Raw genomic sequence first — 21,701 nt, forward strand, 5'->3', positions numbered from 1 at the left:
AGGAGACAAGACAATTTGGTGGCAGGAATAAATGTTGTAAATATCAGCTCTATATGCCAATGAGGTTTTCTGGACAGTGTCTTAAAAGCTGGAATATAATCAAGTGTTTTTTCTGATCTTTTACAGGTAGTGAACATAGTAACAAGTAACCAAGAATGTGTTAACAACATTGCTGAATCAATGGTTCTCTCTAACTTACTGGCACTCCTGCATTCCTTACCTTCAAGTATGTATAATGTGATTCTTAAGTCTTGCAAAGTAAAGGGTTTCCAACTCAGAAATTAATTAGAATGCAGCTAGCTGAGCTTACCAGTTGAGTTTTAAGTTAAAACCACCTTTCAGGGAGGATGATTTAAAAAAATGTTCTGCGTAACGAGTTTCTTGTCTTAAATATGTGAGCTGAAATGTCAGGTATTCTAATTGGGTTTGAATTGTGTAGTGTTCCACTGACTGCTTATTTTAGGGAATTTAGGTAACAAACATCTAATTTAGAAGCTATCCTGTACTAGAATGTATGATTGATTTTTGACCTTCCTTAACTAATTTGGTTTAGCCGGAGTAAGCTTGCAATTGTCATAAGCTCTATTGTAGTTTTGATACAACTTTCTGTTAAGATCAGTTACGTTCATCTTTTATTAGTCCATAATCTATATGACACAAAGTTTTTAATACTTTCTATTTTGACAGGTCGGCAGCTCGTCCTTGAAACTTTGTATGCTTTGACATCTAGCACAAAAATAATTAAAGAGGCCATGGCAAAAGGTACTGTACTACACTGAAAGCAAATGTTTCTGCAACACTGGAAGTAGATACTTTTTATCTCACTACTTGTGACTAGAAAAAATAATTGTTTGAATGTTTTCCTATCTCTGTTACAGGTGCTTTAATATATTTACTAGATATGTTTTGCAACTCAACACATCCGCAGGTCCGAGCCCAGACAGCAGAGCTCTTTGCCAAAATGACTGCAGATAAGCTGGTGGGTCCAAAGGTAAGAATAGTAACAGCTCGTGTTGGAACTCTTATCTTGATATTACCTGCCTCTCTCTAAAGACAAGCAAGAAAACTCTCTTCTGTGTCTAAAATGTTCATGTGAAGAGCAATCTGGCTTCTTCAAATAGTTAACCCTTAATCTGTAAGCAGACTTCTGGAAGTTGTTGTATTTACTATAACTACTGTAAGCATTTTGGTTTCCATTTGTAAAGACTTTAGCATTAGAGACCTAGATTTCAGACCTGTCAGTGGTTATTGCTGTTTGAAATGATGGCACCATTTTATTTTGTGGTGTTCTGTTCTAGTAGTTGGCAATTCTAGTATTACAGATAAATGGACTTCCTGGAGTCCTCTGTGTTTCTGTCAGTTAGTTTGTCCTGTCATTTAGTTTGTCGTATGATATACTAAATGTCAATTCTGTTCATCCTTTCTAGGTTAGAATTACATTAATGAAATTTTTACCTGGAGTTTTCATGGATGCCATGAGAGACAACCCTGAAGCTGCTGTCCATATCTTTGAGGGAACTCATGAAAATCCAGAATTAATTTGGAATGACAGCTCCAGGGAGAGAGTATCAACAACAGTTCGAGAAATGATGCTTGAGTATGTCAAGACCTACTGACTCATAAGTATAGCCTTAACTTTCTTAGTGGAAATAAACCAGAGTTGCTGTAGAACTGTCAGACAAAACTCTTGATGTAAAAACTAGAATCATTGCAAGCCAGACTTCTGTGAAAAGAAACTTGTTCACTGTGTATTGTACCTGTAACTCAGTGATGCAGGTGCAGTCTGTGCACAGTCCAGGTATTTGCTCACTGCTGTAAGAATTGGAGGGGGTTGCAGTGGGGAAAAAAAAGGGGTTTAGAAGCTGGGATGGCTTCACAATGATGGAGACTGAGGTGTCAAGTAGGGAAGACAACTGCTTCTTTTATTGCTTGTTAAAACTTACTTTCTTTTTAAAGGCACTTTAAACTTCAGAGGGATAACCCTGACACCAACTGGAAGGTAAAAGTATACTGTTTCTGCTTTGAGTCCATCCAGGGAGACTATAAGCTAGCTGATAATAGATGCATAACAGGCTTTTCTGTTTAAGTACCAACAGAAATTCACTGCCATGCTGTGAATGTAACTGTTCATAACTGAAAACATAACTGTTTTGATGTTTTCATTACTAGTTGTACCTTGAAATTAGACACTTACTGGCAAAACCACTGCCAACATACTCTGAGTTTTCAGATCCTTCGGGTAATTCTAAAACACATTGAAAGTCAGCAACAAAGAGTATCAGTTTGCTGGAAAAAGTCCTGTCACTACATAGCTGTAGAAAAAAATGTTCAGTGACTTTAGGTCAGCAAGTCTCAAAAAATACTGTCCTTTGCATCAGGTCAATCAGTGAGGTGTTCCAGTTTGTAGTATTTCCCAATAACTGTGAAAGGCCAGGCATGACTTCCTCCCAACAGTGCTCTAGTTCAACATTAAACAAATTTCTAAATACATGCAGGATGGCTATTTTGATCCAGATGAGAACTGGAAGCTTCCCTAGGTTGATGGTGAGAAACCTCCCCCTGAAGTGGGCAAGAAAGGAAGGAGAGGGCTGTTGCATCATCAGCCTTGCTGTTGGCACTTCTCTTGAACTAGGGTTTACCACTGTTGCAGTTGTAGGTTCAGTCAAGTTTTTTGAAAGAAAAGTTCACTGTAGTAGTACTGCCCGAACTGTTCCTTCTAATGTCATTCCTTACCTCATGTTCCTTCAAAATGAAGTATTTATTGGTCTTGCACAGCTCTATTTTGGAAAAATACAGTTAGTTAGTGACCTTGACCATGGAGAGAAACAGTTGCAGCTCTCAAAAATACCCTTGCCAATAACTCCTTGTTCTTTACAATTCAACAGCTGCCTGAAGACTTTGCTGTGGTGTATGGTGAGGCAGAAGGTGAACTTTCAGTGGGGGGAGTCTTCCTAAGGATTTTTATTGCCCAGCCGGCCTGGGTTTTACGGAAACCAAGAGAATTCCTCATTGCACTGTTGGAAAAGTTTACTGAACTACTGGAGAAGAATAACCCCCATGTAAGCTGTTTTTTCTGATTCTACTCTTTCAATTTGTTTAACAGTTTTAAACTACTAGTCTGTTAGGGTCTGATTAACTTAGATTCTCACACTTTCTTCCCAACATGAATGGGGCTTTTCATCTGCTTTCTGACTCCCAGTAAAAGCACATTGATATGTTGAGGCTACTTTTGAACATGAGTCAGTGCTTTTACAGTCCCTGAAGCCCCAGAATTAGCCTAAATTATGTCTTGAAGGCTTATTTTTTGCTAGAGATGAGGCTTAATTATTCCACGACTGGCTGACTTAAGAAAATGGCACTTGTTCTACACTGTCTAAAAATTTTCAGCTCTTGACACTTCTGTTGTCCTTCTGCAACACTAACTTCCCATCTGGTGTAACTTACATGACCTACAGAAGGCTGCCACCTAATAGTTAGTATAATGTGTAGAGCAAATGTGTTACAGTTTGAATGAGAACAATGTTGAAAATTCAGTTTTCAGTCGTATCAGTAACTCATCATTGACTTGAACAATGTTCAGGCAGATTCTTGGTAAGGCTTGCAGGGTGGAAATTAACTTGCGTGTTGAATAAAAGAGACATCCTTATTGCAAAGATGTGATAGCTGTTTGTAGGGGTGTGGAATGCACCCAAGCGTGGCGAGTGCTGCTGCACAGGCTGCAGAGCCCTTTAAGTTAAGATTCAGGGGGTCAACCTGAACATCCATACTATCATGCTTCCACCAGGCAAGTTAGCACATGCAAGGGCTGCAGCCAGACATTGGATTCTCTAGATGCTGGAAATAGTGCTTAGGAATTCCCATGTGGTCTGTGTTCATGGAACTAGTGAATATCTGCCACTATTGGAGCTGATAATCGCGTTCTTCTTGTTTTAATAGTTCGAGAGCCAAATGACATAAAAGCACGAGGGGAAAAATCTATAATGCAGAGCAAGTGAGGAATGTTGTTATTATGATGATACATAAGGCTTTACTGAGTTATACTTTGTGTTGATTTTTGATTTTCTGCAGGGGGAAACTTTAGAAACCATTACCACAGCAACAGTGTGCCTGTTCAGTGCCCAGCCTCAGCTAGCTGATCAAGTTCCTCCACTTGGTCATCTTCACAAGATAATCCAGGCTATGAATCACAAGAACAATGCCATTCCTAAAAGTGCCATTCGTGTCATGCACATACTGTCTGACAATGAGGTACTGAATCATTTAAGTGCTTGGGGGGAAAAAATGCATACCTGGACTTATTTGTGTCATTTAGTATTATTCCTGGAAGTCCATTATTCTAACTAAGTTAATTGATTAAAGACTGAGAAATTCATGGTCTTGGCTGACCATGTCTGCAATAACCATTAATCTTGGCACAAAATAAGGTATTCTGGATGTTTCTGTCTCTCCACAGCTTTGTGTTCGAGCAATGGCATCACTAGAGACCATTAGCCCTCTCATGAATGGAATGAAAAAGAGGTCAGATATAGTTGGTGTAGCCTGTGAAACACTGAATCGAATGTTTCAGAAGGAACAAACTGACTTAGTAGCCCAAGTAAGTAGTGCATTCTGAGACTGTAAAAATGTGGTATTTTTACATTTGGGTATATCTAAACTGTTCATAAGAACAGAGGTATTGTTCAACGTAGATAGCATCTGGGAAGCCTCCTAGAACTTAATTAATGTGCTTTACTTGTTGGAGAAGTCAGTTCTTTATCTAAAATGCAGACCTATTCAAGGATGGCACCTGAGTATTGAAGCTTATGCATAGGGTAGTGTCTGCTGAGAAAGTGTAGTTTACACCTGGACAGAGCAGAATTGCTGGACAGTATCTTTGCTTTCTCTTGTATGTATTCGTACAGGAAAAATGGATAAGCCTTGGCTTTAGCATATTAGTAATAGCACTTCTCATTCACACTAATGCTAGTAATGTAAACATCTATATGGAACTTCCTAGTCCATGTTAAGACAACTCATTTGGGTGTGTCTGCAGGCTTTGAAAGCAGATTTGGTCCCTTATCTTCTAAAGCTGCTTGAAGGTGTTGGTCTTGAGAACCTGGAAAGTCCATCTGCAACAAAAGCTCAGATTGTTAAAGCTCTGAAATCCATGTCTCGCAGCCTGCAGTATGGGGAACAGGTAAGTACTGACAAGTCCTTATCTGGGCTTTGACACTTGAAGATCAAACTCTGAACATCCCTTGTTTAATTTTCTGGGTGTCATGTATGTCGTTCCACCTAAAGTGTTCACATTCTGTAACTACAAACTCATTACATCATCCTCTGTTTACTAGAAGTCATTGGTTCAATGCATGTGAAGAGCACTGACAAGACAAATTCCAAGTGCAGAAATGTTCTATAAGCTAGCTGGCTTCTACTGACAACTCTTCAGAACTGTTTATAAATGTAAATTGCTTTTTTGTTTCCTGAATAAATAGACAACTGTAGCAGCTTTATGGATGTGTATTCCAGCTGGTAAAATTGGTCCCACTAACTGTGCAAGTCCTTGGTGCCTTTCACTTACCCTTGTGTTGAAAGCTTTCTCAGACAGAGGGAAACTGGGGATAGGTCCTTCTTCCAAGTTATCTCTATCTTGCTCTAGTAGAGGAGAAGTCCTATTGTGCCTCAGCTGTAGGTGTGTGGCAAGTGGCTGCTTGCAGGGTTGCTTTTCCTTGTCACCGAACGGGGGAGTGAGGGACAAAGTCAAGCTACTAAATGACTTTTTTTGAGCGTTATGTGTTCAGCTGGACAATTAACATGGAAAAGCAAGTCTCCTTGGAAATGGGTGTGAATTCCATATCACAGCCTGAACTACTGCCATGCTCTTTGGTAATCCCTTTGGAATGGTTTGGTTATAGAACATGACAAATGTCACTTGCTCACTGTGTTGATCTCTCCAAATACTGCAGGTAAATGAAATTCTGTCTCGTTCTTCTGTGTGGAGTGCCTTCAAGGATCAGAAACACGACTTGTTCATTTCTGATACACAAACAGCAGGATACCTCACAGGTGAGCAACTTTTTCCTGTTTATGTCCTGAGTCATACTGAACAGTTACTTAATTGTCAGACTGGACTCTGGAGATACTGTTTATCCCCAGGATCTAGTGCCATCCCATGGTCTGAACGTTCAATGCTGTAAAAATACAGTAAGTTTTTAAAACACTCATCAAAAGCCAAACTTCTTGTTGGTTGAGAATGTATTTCTCAGGGTAGTCTTTGCTTTACCTACTTCTAAAATATCAGAGCAATGGAATCTGGACACTGGCAAGACTTGAAAGTACTCTGTGGTGATAAAGCAGAGATGTAATTGGAACTAATGAATGACAGTAGCTTTCTGTACTTTCTCAGGATCAGTCTACTTCAGTCCTAGAACACATGGTTGTCCAAGGTTGGAGGGAGGAACAAACTGTTTTGAAGACTTGAAATCATTTAGACTGCCTGTATTAATTGGCCATGTGAATTACACCGCTTTAGCGTTAGGCAGGTAGTTGTAGTATTGGAAAAGTTGGAATGTTAATAGCCTGGAGTTTGAGGCTGTATTCCAGGCAGACTCAGTGCACTGGCAAGATGGCCTGGTGCCTGTGTGTGTGGAGCTGGTGGCATACACTTGACTGCAGCAGTGGTGCACCCTGGGGGAGTCCCCCGCTGGTGCCACCAAGATCAAAATGGCACCCCAGGGCTGCCACCTCAGTCCCACTGGCAGTGTAGAAGAGCGTTTTAGCTGTGTGTGCTGCACACACAAAGGATAGCAACTGATGAAAACCTTGTTGATGTAAATGGCACGGAGCAGACACAATCCTAGAACAGTTACAGTGAAATGAATTGTGGTGGTTCTTTCACTGCTGTGCAGCACTTGATAGACACAGTATCACAATCCAAAACTTCCTATCACATATTTTCAGATACAGCAAGTAATCACATTGTAGCAAACTTTTTATCTAGAGCAATACATGTTGCAAACTTCTGACTCCTCAGTAGCCATCAGCTGAACAATCATTTGGTCTTGAGAGCTTTGCCTCCCAGGTGATGTTTTAAGGTCCTTTGTGACAAGCCGGTATGAACACATCCATGTGTCGCATGGAACTTTCTCACCTAACCCACTCCAGGAGTCCTGGTAAAGCTTTTGAGCCTAACTGAACTAGTGAGGTAAAAATCAGATGCCCAAAGTTTTTCTTGCAAGATAATGACATGTATTTTGAGAAAATGAAGCAAGGGCCTTTCAAGTCAGGAATTACACACTCTAGAAGCAGATGCTTAGACTTTGAGAGCAGGTATATTGCAACATTTGATGAATTTTTCCACACAGAAAAGACTCTGTGCTTTAGGTCTGAACTGGAGTTTTCTATTTATTGTACCCTTTAATGCCATTTTGACAAAGAACACCTGATCACCTGATTTGGTTGGTACTGAATTTCCTTGGTCTTTCATAAATACCATAAATATAGAAATATGAAGAAAATGCTGGCTTATTACTGGCCAAGAATTGAAACCATACCAGATGTGGTCAGGCTTGAGACTGGGGACAGTATAGCTTTCCAATTGCCTTAAGGCCTGTGCTGCTTTTAAATTGCCTAATGTTTAAGTGCTTGCCAGTGTAGAATGAAGATGCTGTACAAATGCCGAGTGTAGATGGAAATCAAACTAAAAGCTTTATTTTTAACTTCTCTTGTATTCTGCCTTATGTCTTGCTTCAAATTGCTTTGCTATTTGCACTTCCCTTGAAACTTCCCTTGCTTATTTCTCTTCCCTCAGGTGTCTCTTCTCCTTCCCTTCTAACTGGCAGCAGTCCCCTTCACCTGAGAAGTGGGCTTTAGATCTGCTCTGTCAGGCAGCTTGCTAACTTCTGTGTAGCTCTCTAAAGCAGGTAGATACCATCTCATAGAACGCACGCTGCACTTGCTGCATTCCAAGCAACAGATGCATGTCCTAGAGCTGTGACAAATGCGTGGTCCCAAACTGCCAAACACCGATAAACTTGCCCTCTTCGAGCACACAGGAGCACAACACTGATAACTGCAGTGGCTGGTACTTGCTGGTACTACACAGGAACTGAACTTCTGAACTGTGTTAGGAATCCTCCCTAATGGAAAAGTTTGAGCCACAAGATAACTACGGGGGATTTTTGCACTAGGACGTGTAACAGTGGGTGTGGCTTTTGGCAGGTCCCACCAGTGGGCTGTCAAAGAGAGGTCCCCTCCTGAAGGCAGAGAGCTTTTAAATACCAAAGGCACTGCTTGCTTTGCTCTCTTCCTCACATTAGTAGTGTAGGACTGTTCACAAGGAGACAAACCGTGCTCTGATGTTCTGGCTCGGGGGTGTAGTTGAGGAGAAGGGTGGGGCAGGAAGGGATAGTAAATTTGGGAGAACTCCGTGAGGATGACTTAAATGGGGAGAGTACAGGACCCAGCAGAATTCACCATGTTGAATGTTGGGAGTGTAGGCTGGAGGTCTAATACCGAGTTGATCTTTGTACTGGTACAGAAACATGCTGTGCATGAGGAGTTTTCTACAGTCATTAGTTACTGTTCAAACACCTCTTGCTGCAATGTGAGTTTTTATCGCATTTGTTGAAAGTTTCTATACAATTAAATTTTTATTTCCAAGCTTTGAGGGAGGGGCTTTGCCTGCAGTGCAAAACTAACTGCCCCACAGTAATCAAAATGGAGATTTACTAATTGTAAGGAGTTCTGCATCTCCAGTACACAGTTTGTGTATTTTAAGAATGCTGTTACTTTTTCCTAACTGAAGGCACAAAATGCCACCTAGACAAGCTTTAGGCAGTTCTGCTCCTTCATGGTGCACCCTATTGAGCTTCCTTGGACTATGCAACTGGGAAAAACCTTTACAACCCTGAAAGCATATATGAGGAGCCCAGTACTGGAACAGATGCCTAAACTTTCTTCACTCCTGTGGTAGGGCCTTTCCTTAGCAAAGGAAGGCCTCCCCCTCTTTACTGCTGCTTCTGTGCTGGAAGGTGAGATGGGTAATGCTGGTGGTTGGGTTCCTTTGTAACTTATTTGGCATATCAGAACAAAAAACGCTGAGCAAGTCCAAGAATGGCCTCCACAAGCTACTCCACTTAGCAGACTAATAAGCCTTAATTCCTAGTGTTCCTAGATTTCAAAGAATCTAAACAAAAACTCTTAAATGTTCTTGTGTAAGGTGTCTGGTTGACTTAGATGATGTGTTACCAGAGGGAATAAAGCTGTTCAATCAGCCTGTAGAATGCAAACTAATCGCCGGTGTTTGTTTCCTTCCCGAAAGGCCCTGGAGTTGCTGGTTACCTTACTGCAGGGACAACGTCATCTGTAATGCCCAACGTACCACCCCCGGTAGACAACGAAGTGGGAGATGTCAGCTAAGGACTGGAAACCCTTGTGAAAGAGACAAAGGCAGACAGGCCAGTGATGAGGAACTGCACTTTCCTCCAATACATTGAAGTGAACTTACTGCCTTGCTGGGTGTTTATGACAGTGTTATTCCTTTTTTCTATGACTTTTTTTTTCTAGGAAAAAGTCAGTGATTCTAACTACCACACTGTAACACAAGAAAGCACTCTGTGGATCAGCTGAAATGGGTACACAAGAATTTTTTCTTGTTGTACATAAGCACATTTTGTTCCTTTATATTTGTTTACAAGACTGTGAATCAAACTTTCCTAGTTTTTATATTTTATGAATTAGCATGACTGGAGTTGAGCTACAGTCTAGAGGAATTGGGCTAAAATAACTTTGACCTCACCGACCCCCACTAAACGGGCATCCCTTCTTTTCTCAGTCTGATGTGATCACTCCCATTGAACATGACCTGCAAAGGGTTTTGTCTCTGCACCGGTTCACTCATGTCCTTAATCATTAACATTATCTTCTTCCTCAGATCAAACAGCATTAGACATTCGTATGTATAACTGGCTTGACCAAATTGACAAAGCTTCAGCAAAAAAACTTTAAAGTTGACATGTTATGTAAGAAATTAGTGTAATTGTGAAATGTTCTATACATTATCCAGTATATAAAAACTTTCTATATTGAGTGTACATTATACAGATCATTCATATGTACATAAAATTTTAAAATAAAGGGAATTAAGAGCCTTGTTAATGAGATAAAGGTGTTGTTCTTGTGTAGCTGTTCTCTGAAGGTGCAGGAAATGAGTGTGGTCAGAGATCCTACTTGGAACGTGGCTAAATATGGTCCCTGGGCATTCTTCATTGGAAAAACACACTGTGCATGTTTTGACAGCCGGGAGCACAACTTGTCAACCACATACAGTGCGTGTGATTTTGTATTTGAAGTGCATTTCAGCCACTGACTTGGATAATGCTCTCCACTTCCTAGGAAACATTCTGGGCAGGAAGCAAGAGGAAACTAAGGTGGATGGAAATGTAAAGAAGAATTACTGCTGTCCCAAAAGAAATTATAGTCTTGTTTTTAAGTATAATGAATCAAAATGAGGTAAGAAACTTTTGGGGAGTGCCTCCAGCTTCAGGTACCTTCAGCTGTGTACCACCCTGACTGACTACAGCAGCTCTAGCTGGACACCCTTGAGGTGAACACTCAGCTATGGGCTCAAGGACAGAACTGGCTGCAGCCTCACCCCAGAGACTGAGCCAAGCAGAGAGTGTTCTCTCCAAGCTCCAGCAGGGAGGAACTTGGAGGGGGGGCTTGTTTGTTCACACAAAAAGGGTACACTTGTACCCTTAAGTTAAATGTTGATCAGTCCTGTATAAGTTGAAAAGTGATTATCCTAACTTCACAGGAAGTAGGGCTACCAAGGGGGCAATATGCTGTGATTTGCCTGGTTCTGTTCCTGCAGGGGCAAGTTCTTTTGTAAGTAACTACTGAGGAAGGATTGTTACAGGACCAAAGCTGAGGAACTCTGACCTTTGAGGACTCCATAAAGGTGTATTGGGCATAAATGGCAGAACCTGTTTCGGTAACAGAGGAGACCACAAACTGCCCCATGTCCATCACTGCCCCATGTCCATCACTGCTTCAGCTCTGTGGAGGGGGAAGGTGCCACCTGTGCTTAGACATATTTAAGGGTGGGAGTAGCTTGGAGCAGGAGACAGGAGGAGGCTTGTGAGGGTACACAAAAGGAGACAAGTAAAGATGCAAGGTAAGACGAAAGGGACACCAATAAGAAAAAAAGGTGAGGAGATCCATTTGGAGAAACACAGCAAAGAAGTAAGAAGCAAGGAATAGCAGACAAACTGACCTAGCTACACACTGACCCCAGTTTCCTGTGCTGCCCTGAGCTTCACTTGAGGGGGAGCTGGGGCAAGGACTGAATTACCCTTAGGCCTAGGAGGGCAGCTGAGAGGAGGAACTGGGGAGGAGAGAGGGTTGGAGTACAGCTCAGCTTTGGAAAAGGGAAAGAAAGGCATTACCTTCATGTTTGCCATTTAATCAAAAATTAAAATTTTAGCCTACCTTGCAATAAACTAAATTGTGTGGGACTTCTGATTCAAAACTGCTTTGCCTACAATAAAAGGATAAAGGGCTTTGGCTCAGAACAGAAAAAAAAAAAAAAACAGTTTAGGCCTATTAGAAAACAGATTTTATTTAGTGTTACAAAGAACCCAGATAAGTTGTTACTTATTCTGCAAATTCTTAAAAGCAAGCCCTTGATTCTAAAGTGTAATGATTATAAGTAAAGAGAGAAGAACTGGTTCACATTAGAATCAAGATTTTGTATTCATTCAGTTTTACTTTAAACAACATTACTGCTCTGGAAAAAAACCCTTTCCTAAATTTTCCATTCCATCCATTCGAGAAGGCTCTGTGCTGCTGTTAGATTTTTGCAGTGAGCTTCTTTGACTGGTCAAGCAGTTCCCACCTTGCAATTGTTGAGAGATGAACTTCATCAGGCCCATCTGCCAGGCGCAAGGTCCGGATATAAGCAAACCTGTGTTGGGAGAGCTGAATTAGGGGCAGGTTTCTGACCCTGCCACAGCAGCCAGAGGGTCTGACAGCAGGAGCTCAGCACTGGCTTTACCACAGTATTCTTCTGACACAGGTTTCTTGGAAAAGCGCTATCACACGGGAGATACTGCAACAAAATCTTCCTGGTAGGGTTGAGATGGGTGGGAATTCAGAAGTATTGCTTCTCCCCAAGGCCATAAGGGATAAGATTAGGCTTTAGACACAGATCCTCTTTGCTGATGATAAGAACTATTTTAGGTCAAGTGCCAGGTTCTGGGGTTTTTTTGGTAAGGGTAGTTGCATTAAAACCAATTGTTTCTAGAGGTTAATTTAAGTTTTATAGCTTAAAGTCATATGGACTATTATTTCAAGCTACCTAAGGTAAAACAGCATGTACTGGTGTTTATAAAATTATTTTAGAAGAATGCTTAGAATCTACAGGTAGGTCTCCCTTTACTCACATAAAAGCCAAAGGAAAATCCTGAGAAACTCCGGCTCCACCGCACACTTGAACTGCACAGTCAATCACTTTAAGCACAGCTCGTGGGACAACCACTTTGGTCATGGCTACCTGTAGTTAAAAGAGAACTCACATTATCAGTAGTAGTTTCATAAGCAAGTGAGAACATTTGCCTAACAGCTCTATTGAAGATTAGTATTTCACAGGACATTCCTTCCTCTCAAGGTTGGATGAGGGCTCTGCTGTTGCTATTCCCTGGATATGGTAAGACTGTTTCCAGTCACCCAAAACTATCCTACTCTGTTGAAATAAGCAAGCAGTGCTTGAACAGATTCATCTTGAAGTTTCTGAGATCACTCCCCAATCCTCTGACAATTGAAAGCATATCTTAAGGCTGTTTTCAAGATGAAGTCATACTCTACAATTAGAATAATAGTAATGTTTAACAATATGTTTTAGTTTGTCATTCAACCAGCTGAACGCACAGATTTTGCATTCCCCCTGTGCTAGCTCCAAAAAAAAAAAAAAATTCACCTCTTTTCTTGCTTTTCTGTTGCCCAACATGTCAATCTTCCTGGCTGTTTTCAGCGTGAGCAGACGAGCCTGTTCTATGCTGAGGCGGCATTCAGCAATCCAGTGGGCAACAACTTCCTGCAGAAACCAAAGCCAATAAGGGGAATGTCACTTAATACTTCTGAGCACAGCCTAAGATGCCTCTGCTCCTCAGCAGGTGCATGCTCTGTCAACTTAGAGACACTCGTGTGCAAATTTAGGCTGGTTTGATGCATATCATCTAATACAAGGACTAAGAAAGAAAACACTAAGAAATACTCAAGATAGAGCAATTCTTTTCCTGGCAGGAAAGAATTAAACGGGAAAAACTGCAGATTCTGGTACACTTTTAAAGTCTTGGTCAGCTGCACTGCATGCTGACCCATTTTCCTGAAGTCCTTCAAAGCCTGGTTTTTACTCCCTGCTATCCTTTACCCACTGACTGCACTCGCAGTCCTCTCACTGTGTAACAAGCCCCATTCTAAAACAGTGGGGTGAAAGGGGAGAGGAATTCCTTCTACTTTGCTTAAACTACTGGTGGTTTAAGAGCCAGGGGAACAGCTGCAGGGTGGGGCCTGCTGCATCTGCCTGATGATAAATTAGAAGCTCTCTTGATCCAATATGAAATTACAGTCTTGGCAGCCCTTCCCCGCCCCTCTTGGCTAATTTCCCCCTGCAGACACCATACCACAGCAGAAAAAATGTGTGATGCTTGTCAGTGCAAAAGCAGTTTGGAGCCTAAGCCAGCCTCGGGAACACACTTCTCCTGGGGCTCTGGGGATTGTAGCCTTGGCAGGCACAGGACATACAAGCAAATGCACAGCACCTGATTCAGTGCAAAATCTGGAGGCTCAGCATAGCTGGTGCCAGCAAAGATGGTTGGAACCAGGGTGGGAGTGTTCAGACATGCTCTTCTGCCTGCAGCTCCCAGGGTCTGACTGCCCCGTGGGTGGTGGTGACAGGCAGCCTGTTACTCAAAGCAGCTGCCAACATCACCTTTTCCTTAGTTATCCTCAAGCTGTGCAGAGCCTACTCTGGCTCTGCAGCTGCCTCCACGTCATGCCTGTGGCTTCATCAAACATGGCTGTTAATGAAACAAGCTCCTGAGAAAACGGTGCCTCATGCAGCTCTGAATAGTTCTAGGTTATGGTGGTGAATGGAAGTTTGGCAAGGACGTGACTGGAAAATAGATATGTAAGGTTGTTCCTTCTGGATCTGTACGAGCAATTTGTTACACTCTGTGCCAGTTATTAATTCAGTTTCCCTTTTCCATTGCTTTTACTTGTTTTTTACTTGTTCTTTTACAAAGTCATCCTAGCTATTGGGTAAAACTGAGGAACACTTGAAATGTGAGAGGCCAACTACCAAATGCTGTTGGTTCCTCCTACAGAAAGCAGATTGTCATATTTTTAGTATTTTAGCAAGCAGTTGCTCATGAAACAGTATTTCAATTCCAGAGCAAGATAAGAGCAAAAATCGCAACATGCCCTTGGTTTGGTCTGTCCTTTCATAAATAACTACAAATAATTGATCAAAGAAGTAAAATTTTCAGTCAAATTTAGACCCCTGAGTGTCTCCAGTGATTGCAAATGGAGGCATCCAGGTGACAAAATGCATACAATAAAAATGGTGAATTTATACTGTAACTATGGAAACATAAGCTGTATGCCTGAAAAAATACCTGTCCAAATAGATCAGTGAAAGCAGAGAAGAACACGCAGTGACAAAATCTGTATTCATATCCAGGAAAGGATATCCAATTCATTGCAAAGGAAAAAAAAAAAAAAAAGGCAAAAAGATCCCATAGGTTATAGTTAAAAATGGCAGGCTTGCAATGTGATTTTTTTCCTTTGCCGCCTGGAGCCTTATGAACAGGAATTCAAGGATAGGGTGCATCTACTGCTGTGTCCCTTATCAGAGTCACAAGGCTGTGTGTGGGCAAAACAAAGGTCACTGCCTGGAGCACATGGATTGAGACAGGGAATGTGCTTACGTGCCGATACAGCTTCTTCCCGAACGTCTCCCTCTGTGCGGAGCGCTGGCACATTATCTCTAAAGCAGTTTCAGCCGCACCAAGGGACCTCATGCAGTGGTGAATCCGGCCTGGCCCCAGCCGACCTTGAGCTATCTCAAACCCCCTGCCCTCACCTGGTTAGAAAAGAAAAACAGGCACATGAAGGCTCCGTGACTCCCTCCTGAAACGATGCATGGCTCTGAGCAGAAGTGTGCTCATAGCACCAGAGGGGTAAAGGCGAGTTGTTTAAAAGTTTATTTTGCAGAACTTGTTTTTTTGCTTGTTTACTCCAACCAGATCTATATTGACACACCATTAATAATAATTACACCACAAAGCACACTCCAAGATGGTTTTTGAGAGGGTTTGATTTACCTGATTGAAATTAAATTTTGTTAATCTTCCATGGAAAAATACCTCTATAAGATTTGGAAAGAGTATCTGAGGGAAGACTTCGAGGTTTCCAGGTCATAGCTTTCTCAAGAGAGAAAGCTCTTTGAGCAAAATAAAAGAAGCAGAGTGGCAATAGAAGAAACCAGGATTTATATTAAGTAAGAGAAGTAGAACAGAGTTCTCCCTGCAAAGGGTCATAGTGCTGCTTATTCTTTCCTTTTTTCACTACTGTTTAGAACTGGCCATAGAGTACAGCAGGACATTCTTTCAAAGAGTCTGTAAAGTCTACGAGAACTGGTTTTGAGGAAAGAATACCACTGAGAGACTTTGCTTTGCTCTACTTCAGAGCAGTGATATTTGCATGACAGCCACAGCTGCTCTGCTCCCTCCTGCTCTAAACAAGGTACGTTCAAGCAGCAGGTGGGCTGCTAAAGGAAGACTGGGCTCCCTTTTACATCTGTTTGAGACTGTGGCTCAACTGACCATAGCTATTTACAATAACTTCTGATGATTCATTAAATAAACCACTGTTTCATAAAGCTTGGTTCATTGCTACATGTATTAGAAATGAACTAGTGCTGACACTCACCCAGGATTATGTTGGAGACAGGCACTCGCACATCGTTGAAGTGTATCTCAAAATGTCCTCCATGGATCTCATCTACAGGGACAGAAAACACAACAGCAGAGTAAAACAGAGGATAAAACCACAGCCTTCAATTCCTAATGCTTTTTCTATATATGCATTTTACTGATTTATTTCATCTACAGTATTTATTAGCATTACTGCAGCTTCTGAGACTGCTAACAAATTAATACATATATATCTGATAAATATGATCACCTACCTAGGTAGCCGAACACTGAGAGAGGTCTTATCAGCTTCAGCCCTGGAGTGTCCATGGGAACAAGAATCATACTGTGCTGCTTGTACCTGATCAAGACAAAAATGCACCTGTTAAAATTAACTCTTGAGTCTCCCTTCTGTCCCCTTCCTCTGCTTTTTTTATCTTCTATCCTCAGTTTAGCACTCGCATAAAGCCAGTGCTGAGATTTACCTGTAGGGCCTGCACCATCCTGCCCACACACTGTGTGGCTTCAACACTGCTTGACCCACCAGTCAACAAGTGAAAATGTATTACTGGCACCTAATGCACCACACTCCTATGGCTGTACCTTCTGTGCACGTACTTCTGTATCACCCAGTCAATTCTCCTTGCCCTGCCTTTCTGTTTTGTCCTCAAAACAACTTTATCAGAATCATCATCCTGGCCTTCCTATAGTTTAGAGGACAAAATCCCCATGTTTACATTCCTTACAAATATTTAAGGTCAAGTTATTAGTCACACAGAACTGGAGGTGATGCCCCAGGTCCCTGAATTCAGCCTCCAGTTCTAGCGAGTGGAGTGTCACATCCTCCCCTCCATGAACTTCTCTTCAGCTTCCAAGAGCTCCACAGATGCCACCGTCTGTACATCTGCCAGGCAAACCGTCCTGTGTGCTGTAGGCAACTTACTGTTTGCTTCTCAATGGAAGCTAGCCAAAGACTTCAGATAATCCATGGGATTTGGGCTAAAATCCAACTTAGAGACATAAATGTTCCAATTCTTTTGCATCGAACGCCACGTGGTTTTAATAGAAACAAACATAGGGCATTTCATTTATCACTTGCGTAAGTTTTTGCAAAAGGCAATTCTAGTTTGGTAATAAGTTGAACAACATGTTTATTTTAAAGAAGAAGAGGTAAGTATTATGTTTACACATACAGGAGTGGAATGAGTAAGTCTGATTATAGATGTACAATGATCACTGCTTACACAGCTTCACATAACCAACATCTCATGGTACAAATTTAACTTTCTATACCTACGGATTACTTTGTGAAAAACTTGGTAGATAAATTCAGGTCTCTGGTGTGCCACTTATAACCATTCTGTTCAGGAAAGCTCTGAAAAATTTTGGATTTATTATTTAAACAAGCAATTCTACCTTGTGTTAATTGCTTTATATAGTGTACTTACAAAATAAATTGTAAGCCAGAGATAGCTGCTGGTTAAACAAACTGATGCAGACTAAAAGTTATGTGACCAAGATAAAGTTAGTTGAACCCCCCAAAAATTTCTGGATCCCATTCAGCACACATCACTGCACAAACACTATAGAGCTGGTGCAGTGGAGGGGGGTGGAAACCATGCCAATGCAAGATGATAACAGTGAAAAGGTTGGGAGGCTTCAGTCATCAGCAGCTGAACAGCAAAACAGGAGCTCGGGCAGCAACAGACACATGCAGAGGTTTAGAACTCCCCTCTAATTCAAGAGCACATCCAACTGATCAAGGCAATTAATGGCATTTCACTCAACAAAATGTTCTCAAACAGTGACTCCTCCAGGGAAAAAGTTTTAGGTAACTCTTTGAATCTCTTAGGAATCCTTACCTGGATGCTGAGGAGTTTTTGGTTTTGCCCATTACAATTGCAACTTTGCAATTTGGGTTTCCAGCACCTTAAAAAAATAGTGAAAAATACAAAATTAGTTTTCAGTTTAAAAATCTCAGTGTAGAATCAAATGAAACTTCATAACAAGAAATCTTACTCCCTTCCTTTCCTGATACAGGAGATGCAATCTACTGTTGTGTTTACACTCTGAGAAACCAGACTGAAACAAAATACATCTTACTACTCAACATGTAAAAGGAGCTGACTTGTGGGAAGGGGAACATGAAAATCCAAACATTCAAACCCTCCAGGATCCAGCTCCGTTATCTATTCCAAGGAAAAGGGAACAAGAAGATACTTGAAATGGAATCTAATTATTTCTGTCTCCAGCTGAGCAAATAAGTGTGATGCAAAAACACATCTCTCAAGGTGAGATGCTGCTATTTCAAACGTAAAGTTTCCTTAAAAACTTCTTGAACTCTCAAGACCGGAGGGTCTATGTGGGATTGAAATGCCAATGGGATTATAACCAAATTATGCAAATAAGACTATCAAAGGGTTACCATGATGACTTTGGTACTATGTCAGCGTAACTTCCCTGGAATGCAGGTTTTTTCCACCCTTACACAAATAATTTTAGATTGCACTTCTAAGAAGGCTCTAAGTGGAAATTTTTACCTGAAAACAGTCTGCTAGCATTTCAAGCCGTTGATAACATTATTTGAAATGTTTGTTATACAGACATATTTATTATGCCTTAGTAGCCAGTATTTTAACTGACAAATCCTAAAGAAGATTCTACCACTGATTAAAATTTCTATGAACCTTATTCCTTACTGCCTTTTTCTTTTAAGATTTCCTGGTATCAAAGCAGGCTCTCATTCCTTTCAAAGTCTCACACAGGTAGGGAAAATACCTGATGGATGTAACATTCAGTAACTTTTTACTGCCTCTCAATGCAGATGACAAGCTTTGCAGAGATTTAATTCAAGGTTTGACCTATACCAACTCGGGTTTGTTCTGCGGTCAGAAACAAAGATGACTTTTTATCTTCTCTGGCAGCTGTTACAACAAGGTCTGGGAGCCTCTGGTCTAGACAATACAACCAGCTGGCTTTGAGCTGAGCTACTTCCTCCTACAAACAGCCACTGTGATGGCCAGGAAGCCTGAGAGAGATTTATTTCATTCTGATAAACACTGCCTGTTTCGAGGGCCAGACTGCCAGCTGTTTACTTTCCTCTCTTGCAATATGATATTCATCCATTGTTTCCAGAGTGGGGTTATATTTGTGGCCCATGAGCTGTAAAATGCTAAAGAGCTAAAAATCGGAGTGAAAAGTTCTGGCAGGGGGCATAATCAGCTTGGTAAAAAAAACCAAACAGGTAGATCCCAAACAGTTGTCTCGTTTGGGCAACTGCAACAAGCAGGTGACCAACCCCAAATGACACAATGAATGATTTGCAGGTACTACCCTGCACAGAGAAATGCTGCCCCTCAGTGTAAGGGGCATTTGATTCTTCTCCTTTTCCACAGAAGGTAAAGAGTTGCTTGAGATCAGTTTTCTAAACCAGATCTACCTTGAAGTGAGGTTTAAAACAAAAGATATTTTGACTTCCTGGAATCTCTTTAAAAACTGTTTTGTAAATAAGTCACATCCCTGCTTCAAAAAAAGGCAAATTTCACCATGTCGTATGAAAAAAAAAAAAAAAAACAACCAGAGAATGCTTTTATGTTGAACTCAATGAGAAGTTCACTCAGAGCTAAACATCTGGTTAGAATCCCTCAATCATTTGTACAAATTTCTGGAAGGCAAATGAATTCTTCTATTTCATCTACTCTTAATCCTATCTGAGCACAGCAAAGGAAGGCAGATTCCTGGCCTTTCCATTCCTTACAGTCTGAAGTCCTGGAAACCTAAAACAAATTTGATGTGACTTTGACCTATAAAAACCAGAAAGAAGTTCTGATCTAATGCAAGACACTGAAAGACTTCAGTGCTTTGGAAGGAATGCAGACAGCCCGGATGGAATAAATCTCTCATTTGTAAACGGCATTTTTACATTACTTACAGAATTCAAAGAAGCTGCTGGAGGATGAGGGGAAGAGTCACAGAAGCCTATTATTTGGTAAGAGTTAGAAGTAATTTTGCAAGAAACTCACAATTGAACAAGCAGTAGATATTTTAAAAGGTCGGTTTAAACCATATTTCCATATTGATAAGCTTTTCAATAAGCTTTTCCATGTGTACATGACTGTACAACCTGTACAAAACTTTTAAACAACAATGCTGCTACACTGGGAAACATCTTAAGTTTAACTAACTCTTCATGGCACTCACATAGGCAAAGACAATGGTATTTTAAAATGTGCTTAGAGGGTTGGCCACAATCCTACTAGAAGCCTAGTCTTTGCTATCTGGAGCATAACATGCTTAAGATTACTGATCTTCACACAATCAATTTATATTTCTAATAGAAAGGGTGCTAGACGTGGCACAGACACAGAAGTACAACCTGTACTTAAAGAAGCTGCCATATAGCCTTCTTTCAGAAGCACTTTAATTCTTGCAATCTAGTCACCTATTTTTCAGCATTCAGTCTTCAATTTTTTTTGTGTCTAAGATGACTAAGGCAGGATAAACTACCACCTGAATGCCCAGAATACCTATGATTCTTGCCACGTTGGCTGCTGCACTGTCAGCCCGGTGGGTTACTTCTCTCTGCTAAAGATAAGGGGTCTGTGGTGACATTACAGACTTGTCAGATTCCTAGACAGGTACCGATAAACACGTTCTGCCCCCTCCTACAAGAAGAAACTCAACCAAGTAGAGTGGATGGCACTGTGATACTGATTGAGATGTGGGGATCTCCTGATGAAGAAAAGAGACACCCCACGCAAACATTCCCAAGAGCCTGCAGTAATTCCTATCCACTAGCACATTGTATTCTACAGTTTTGTCTCACCTTCTCCAGACAACACTGCAGGCATCTGGCTCATGTATGGTAAATATTATAACACAGCTGCAATCAAACTGGCCACAAGCACTAAAGACAAAGGCAACGCTGAGGTTCTGCAGCTGCAAGGGCTATGCAAGTCCTGCCACTGACTGTGGCTGCTGCTCATTCCCAGCTGGAACTTACAGGCTCTGATGGTGCCAGCGAGAGCAGCTGCTGAGCTTAGGAATGTTCTCCCCCTCACCTTCATGCCACTTTTACACAGTCACAAGTGCTTTTAGTTAAATAAGATCTGTTTTGCATCCAGTCTTGCTTCTAAAAAATTTTTGTTATTTTTGAGCCCACAGGGCCCTCCTGAAACACACACCCAACAGTATTATTTCTGTACTCTGACTGGAAGGTTCTGTTCTCCCTGCACTCTGCAAAATTACAAGGAGCTGAGGCGCTACAATAAACAGTGCAGGAATTACATGAGCTGCCTCCCTACAGTCTGCACCAAGAACCTCTTGGGGATTTCTGCAGGCAACACACAATTCTCTGGGAGCACTCTCAGTTCCAGAGCGATTATTCTATCCTGTTGGGGACCATATTGGGACCAAGTCTATTTAGAACTGAGAAGTTCATTTATTTTGAAGAGATATAGCTCAGGCCTCTAAGCCATGCATGACATGACTTGCAAGGAGATAAGCTGGAAGCAACCTGAACGTCTTATTTGCCACCATGAAGAACAACACTGAAGTACTGGGATAACTCAAGGTGAAAAAAAATTGCAGAAATATGCACAAATACTGTGGCATTCTTTCTCTAGACTTCAACTCCTCTCCCAGCCCATTTTACCCTCTTGTTCTGAATGGAAACAAAATATGTGGAAAACATCTGCCCATTATATTCTTAGCTGACCATTTATAAGAACCTTTCCTTTCACATATTTC

At 41.2% G+C, this 21,701-nt stretch overlaps 2 protein-coding genes across 5 annotated transcripts in view; one reads left to right on the top strand and one right to left on the bottom strand.

Moving 5' to 3' along the window:
- The window catches only part of DNAJC13 (DnaJ heat shock protein family (Hsp40) member C13), a 56,262-nt gene extending 46,120 nt beyond the window's left edge, over positions 1–10,142 (top strand). For all 4 annotated transcript variants that reach the window (XM_027907478.1, XM_027907477.1, XM_027907474.1 and 1 more), the window contains 11 exons: positions 127–226; positions 688–762; positions 879–991; positions 1,428–1,597; positions 1,957–1,999; positions 2,886–3,059; positions 4,069–4,248; positions 4,454–4,594; positions 5,033–5,176; positions 5,946–6,045; positions 9,302–10,142. In XM_027907478.1, the coding sequence (XP_027763279.1) occupies positions 127–226; positions 688–762; positions 879–991; positions 1,428–1,597; positions 1,957–1,999; positions 2,886–3,059; positions 4,069–4,248; positions 4,454–4,594; positions 5,033–5,176; positions 5,946–6,045; positions 9,302–9,399 (1,338 nt within the window). In that variant the 3' untranslated portion in view covers positions 9,400–10,142. The remainder of the gene's footprint in view (positions 1–126; positions 227–687; positions 763–878; positions 992–1,427; positions 1,598–1,956; positions 2,000–2,885; positions 3,060–4,068; positions 4,249–4,453; positions 4,595–5,032; positions 5,177–5,945; positions 6,046–9,301) is intronic.
- A 1,431-nt stretch (positions 10,143–11,573) lies between these two features.
- The window catches only part of ACAD11 (acyl-CoA dehydrogenase family member 11), a 30,306-nt gene continuing 20,178 nt past the window's right edge, over positions 11,574–21,701 (bottom strand). Inside the window, exons 14-20 of the mRNA XM_027907479.1 lie at positions 17,816–17,882; positions 16,229–16,314; positions 15,970–16,041; positions 14,967–15,121; positions 12,956–13,072; positions 12,423–12,532; positions 11,574–11,944 (exon numbers count right to left, since the gene is read on the bottom strand). Coding sequence (XP_027763280.1) covers positions 11,830–11,944; positions 12,423–12,532; positions 12,956–13,072; positions 14,967–15,121; positions 15,970–16,041; positions 16,229–16,314; positions 17,816–17,882 — 722 coding nt within the window. The 3' untranslated portion in view covers positions 11,574–11,829. The remainder of the gene's footprint in view (positions 11,945–12,422; positions 12,533–12,955; positions 13,073–14,966; positions 15,122–15,969; positions 16,042–16,228; positions 16,315–17,815; positions 17,883–21,701) is intronic.

The sequence above is a fragment of the Empidonax traillii genome, unplaced genomic scaffold, assembly GCF_003031625.1.
Source record: "Empidonax traillii isolate 1590-97213 ecotype Southwest subspecies unplaced genomic scaffold, ASM303162v1 scaffold1478:size103887, whole genome shotgun sequence".
Lineage (NCBI taxonomy): Eukaryota > Metazoa > Chordata > Aves > Passeriformes > Tyrannidae > Empidonax > Empidonax traillii.